This window comes from Chanos chanos, chromosome 3, assembly GCF_902362185.1.
Source record: "Chanos chanos chromosome 3, fChaCha1.1, whole genome shotgun sequence".
In the NCBI taxonomy this organism is placed as follows: domain Eukaryota; kingdom Metazoa; phylum Chordata; class Actinopteri; order Gonorynchiformes; family Chanidae; genus Chanos; species Chanos chanos.
Genome location: NC_044497.1, coordinates 2636441 through 2641835, shown reverse-complemented (window position 1 = coordinate 2641835; position 5395 = coordinate 2636441). Strand labels below are relative to the sequence as shown.

At 39.7% G+C, this 5395-nt stretch overlaps 1 protein-coding gene across 1 annotated transcript; it reads right to left on the bottom strand.

The window, feature by feature from the left end:
* Positions 1-726: 726 nt before the first annotated feature.
* On the bottom strand, positions 727-1508 carry LOC115808810 (DELTA-sagatoxin-Srs1a-like). Its single transcript, XM_030770297.1, has 2 exons — positions 1384-1508; positions 727-1144 (listed from the first exon to the last, which is right to left on the bottom strand). The coding sequence occupies exons 1-2, from the start codon at positions 1506-1508 to the stop codon at positions 727-729; spliced, it is 543 nt and encodes a 180-aa protein (XP_030626157.1).
* Positions 1509-5395: the final 3887 nt, after the last annotated feature.

Genomic DNA, 5395 nt, shown 5'->3' with positions numbered 1-5395 from the left:
GGAATCTGAAAAAGAGCTTGAAATGGAATGCTGTTTGAAACTGACTCGTTTCTGCATGTTATGTGTACAGATTTATGTATTAAATGATCATTTTCCAGTAACTTCCTTTCACTATAACTGAGACTGGTAACAATGATTTTAACTATGGGCACAGAGATACAAAATGCCCCCATTTCAACAGTTGTTTCAGATATTCCAGTATTTGTGAGGAGACTTGGTTTCCTAAACCGTTCTGAATTCTACACAAGTTAAAACACACAGAACAGTGCAGTAGAGAGAGGACAGAGCAGGTGTGATGTGACTTAGACTTAAAAACAATATGCCCAAGTCTGTGTTTGCATAATAATGTTGGATTTACTTTTGGCTTATGAAATAGTGTTTATCAACAGAAGTGTGTAGCTTCAGTCTGACCACTTAAAAAGAAAAAATATGTTTGTAACTGCAGTCATTGTGAATAAATTGTGAGTTCTCTGGTATGGGTCCCCTCACATACTAACTAATGTTCAGTGTAAATTAATGACCAGAAAAGAACAAGTGAAAATCACATGTTTAACTTTAATACTTTCAGTTTCAGGAAAGGGTTTCAGAAATCAACAATACAGAACTGATAAAATGAAAATACATTTGTGATTAGCAATGGCTTTTCCTCTGTAAGAATGATGCTTTCATATCACATAATCTGGGATTACACACAAACTCTTAATAACACGCTTTAGAAGTGACGCATCACTTATCATGGATCTCCACCTGAACAATAGCTGATTTTGCATTGCTCATGGAAGCCCTGATCTCCACTGACCCCCATGTGTACACTATACTAGGGTCTGTGGCCCTGGCACGAATGAATGTAGAGTCAGACTCATAGTACATGAGATTGTAGAGTGCGTGGTCACATGGTTGAGCTCGGTCAAAAATGCCCACCGCCAGCCAGTTCTCATAGTAGGTGTAGTCAAAAGGCACAGAGAACATGATGGCCATCATCTTATCAGAGCGGCGTTTCTCTTTGATGAACAGGTCGTAGGTCAGCACACCCACAGCCCCACAGGCAGTGCCTCCTGTCTTGCAGAAGGCACATAACCCCTTTTCTTTGCTGCCCACAGTGGGTGGGGGAGGGTGGGCGTTGTATCCGCTGATCATCCAGACTCTAAATAATTAAATATCATTCAGCCAAATGAATTATGTGTCTAGTACCATCACCTTTTAATATGAAATTAATTTGTCTAAATAAACAGGTAGAAATGACTGCAAGAAAAATATTATGCTCACATCATGGTGATCACATGTATAACTAAAGGAGATAAATCACTAAAGGAGCTTTGAGAGTCCTAGGCCTGACTTAGATTTAATTTAATAAAATAGATCTAAAATTCAATGTGGTCTTACTTGGGGTTGACAGCTGAGTAGACATTGCTGTTATTCTTAATTTCTATGGTGCAACTGCGACTGGAGGCTTCTCCGATAGCCTGGCTGAGACTCACAACACTAACCGCAGCTCCCAAGAATGCCATTTTCCCGTATTTACTTCTTTCCTACAAGGGAATGAGACAGACGGAAACACACAAATAACACACACACATTAACTGGTGCAGATTAAGTTCCAGTGTAGAATATTGAAGGACTCATTTCAGGTCAGCAAGAATGTGACAGTGTCACCTTATTCACTCACTGGTGTGGTTCACTCAGACTATTATAGAATACTCAATATTTAAATAGCAATAATGTAACTGTCCATAAGAGACCAGTGTATTGTTGAAGAGGGGCCTTCACTTCCCCCAACATCCCTCATTTGATAGACAAGCTGAGTCCTTCTCCCATGTCTGCTTAGAGCCAAATAACCATAAAGTTCCTCTCCTTTGGAACAAGAAAGCAAAACAACCTTGCCCAACTTATGGTCATCAAATGAGCTTCCTGCACTGCTACTAAGTATCTAGAATAACTAGATAATGGAAACTGTCTCCTCAGTGTTTATACAGTCAGTTTATTGTGCAAAGTTGAACTGGCCTAATTCTTCAGTTAGAGGCAATGCATGATACCAGGTTCAGATGAACACTTTGATTCCTGACCACTCGATCACCTAGAGCATCACATTTTTGGAATCATGGAATATGTTCTACAAATACAAAAGAACACAACTCAACACACACACACACACACAATATCAGCTCACCCCCACTTTATCTTCTCAGTTGGATTGATTGTGTTAGGTTTTATCAGCTAAGTTCAGGTGTGGTTAGTCAGCGTTTGTTCTTTTTTTTTTCTCTGTAACTAATGTCCCTTGATGATTTCAGAGAGCTCCCCTTTTATTGAGTTTGACTCCTCCTTTGGGGGCAGTCCCTTGTAGCTACTTCATAGCTTAGCTTTAATATAACTCGCTCTTATTATACTCACTCTTATTATTGTTATTCTTGCCTTATTGACACTTGGGGTAGGGTAATTAAAATACATTTTTTATCCATGTCCCCCCTGAAGGAAGATTCAGGAAGCAGGATGTTTTTCCTCCTTTAAACATTAACAGTTAATGTGCCACACAGAGTGGTTCAGACATTCCTGTGTGCCGGCTACTGTCCACCTGTGCAGTTCCCCCATCACAGCAACACTGAATTCTGACTCTGATAATGACTGAGATGAACAATGTCAGAGTTCCTGTTCACACTCCAAATGAACTCATACACTGGGCTCTAATCTCAAACTGCTCTCTGGCCAGTCTTATATTTCTTTTTCTCTTTCTGTTTCTTATTCATGTGAATAGATTATTATTATTATACTTTTCTGATAGACGCTGTGAGCCATAAAGACACGGGAAAAATTTGCCATCTGTCAGTTTCTATAAAGATAAAGACTTTAAACTGTATTGATATATGTTTTGATTATTCTACATTAAGTCAGTACAGTAACTGAAAAGCTGCACCCTCCACCCTCCACAAGCCCATTCATATAATATCCAATCCAGACTATTTTACACATGTCAGAATAATTCAGTCACTGGTCTTGAAGTTATTCAAAGGCTCATGATTACAAGAACAGTGTGCCTTATGTCTAATATAGCTTAAATGAGAACAAATTAGCATAAATGAGACAGATATTATCTGTTTCTTTTGTTTATAGCTCACAGTGCAGACATAAAAGGGAGGAGATGAAGATGACACAGAGCAAAAACTGTGAGCTTAATTTGTACTTAAAACCGAAAGTGAAACCAAAATTAATCCAGAGAATGTTTCAGTTTCTGTTGTTTCTAATTCTACCTTCTAATTCTCAGCTGTCTTCTCCAAGTCCTTTTCCAAGGTTGTTCCAATACTACTCATATTTGTCAGGATTTGTAGAAGAGGCTGGATGCATGTGCAGATTGGTCTCAGTTTTATTCAAACAGAACATGATACAAAAGACTTCTAAAAAAGTTACAAACACAGAATTCAGGCTTCACCTGGCTGGTCCGGAGGCTCTGGGGGCAGACCGGGAGAAGGCAGGGATTGGACAGCCTAGGGTGTCTGTAGGCAGAGTAAGCTATGGCAAGTCCCTTTTTCACTCATTTAGCTGTCATCTCATGAACTCTACAGAAGCAAGGTAGTGTCTGAGGGTAAGAGTATATCTCGGGGCAACAGAGAGACCATAATTACACTGGGCATCGTTGTTTCTGTCACTTCGGACATATGTAAAAACTTCCTTCAGTTTGTTGTGGTAAGGTGCCTTCTTCAGGCATAACACAATAACAGTATCACCCTTAGTCTGAACCCTTGATTCTCCTTATGACAAGACCACTGACAGGTTTGAATCCTGTTCCTTCTATTTTATTGTCAACAAATCCTCTGTTCTCTTCCCTTCACACCCTTATTTATGACTTTAGGGCTGGACAAAAGGATGCATCATAAAATCTTTCTGAGCTATTCAAATGTAAGTTCAGCATCCTGATATGCAAATCATTTTATGAGATCATAAGTCAACTTTAGACAAAACAACTATATGATCCCAGTTCCTGGAACCAAATCAAACACAGGCACACCCAGTTCACCAAATATGCTGCTTTCTGGTGATATTATACACGGCTCAGCATAGATAGATAGATAGATAGATAGATAGATAGACAGATATTGTTTTTTTTTTCCTTTTCTCACCTAAAACCATCTGTAGGAGCCAAGTTTCAGTTCGAATTTATTTTCCTTGAGAGACACATATCTTGATTTAGATTCACTTACCTTTGGTTCAAGACTTTTATTTTGACATTTGCCACATACCCCCAAAAAATTAAAATGGCGTCTTTCATATGCCCAAGTAGAGCCTCACAGTTTAGACACAAGAGGACGCTGATGAGCAAACAGTTTTTTATCGCTTTTTCACTTTTCCGCGTTTCTGCTTTTTCACTTTTCCGCCTTTCCGCTTTTTCGCTTTTCCACCTTTCCGCTTTTTCGCTTTTCCACATGCCGCTTCTCCGCTTCTACACTTAACACTCAACCCTTCCAGCAAATTTGATTTAACAACTATATATCACCTGCCTGCATACCTGTATGTTTGCCTGCCTACCTACCCCTTTGCCTTCCTGCCTGCCTGCCTCCCTACTTGCCTGCTCACCTCTCTCTGACCCCCGGCTGAACACAGGTATGACTCGCCGCCGGTTACAGTATTTATCAGAAAGCACGTAACAATCAACAGCGTCTAATACTGGATTTGATTTCTGGTCATTACACCATCCTTTACTTGCTTCTTTGAAAGGCAGCACACGTGTGTGCGTGTGTGTGTGTGTGTTTTTGGCGGGGGGGGGGGGGGGGGGGGGGGGGGGGGGTAAAAAGACTTGTTAAGTGAATGCATTGCTCACATTGCTCCTGTGTCACACAAGGACTAAATTTGTGCATAGTTTTCCACTGTCTCAGCACTGAGAACTCACAAGTACAGTCAAGATTGTGTGATGTGCCACCTAGTGGATAATAGGTGTAACATAAATACAGTCAGAAACAATCAACACATAATCGAGAAGACTTAATTCAGCGCGTGGGGGTGCGTGCGTGTGCGTGTGCGTGTGTGTCCGTAGAGAGATATGGCACGAGCTTTGGTATTTTCTAATCATAGAGTTCCAGGTTAGGATCACAACATTTTTAAAAGATAAAGAAATCATTGTATTTTCACTGTATTTTTTTCACTTGATTGTAACTGTGGCAATAGATGGTATGCACGGTCCATTTAAATGTAGTAATGTTTTGTCTGATTTTAATTTTATATCTCAGGATTGCCAGTTTTAATGAACACCTCCTCACCTTTGACTTTTTAGACAATCTTTAAAGAAAATTAAAAAAATTGAATCTGAAGAAACAGTGAATGAAATATTAAATATCTGTTATTTGGTGACCTAATCACCTGCCCTCAGTGCAATGAGAATGATTATCTGGTGTTGTACTGTGTATTGTAG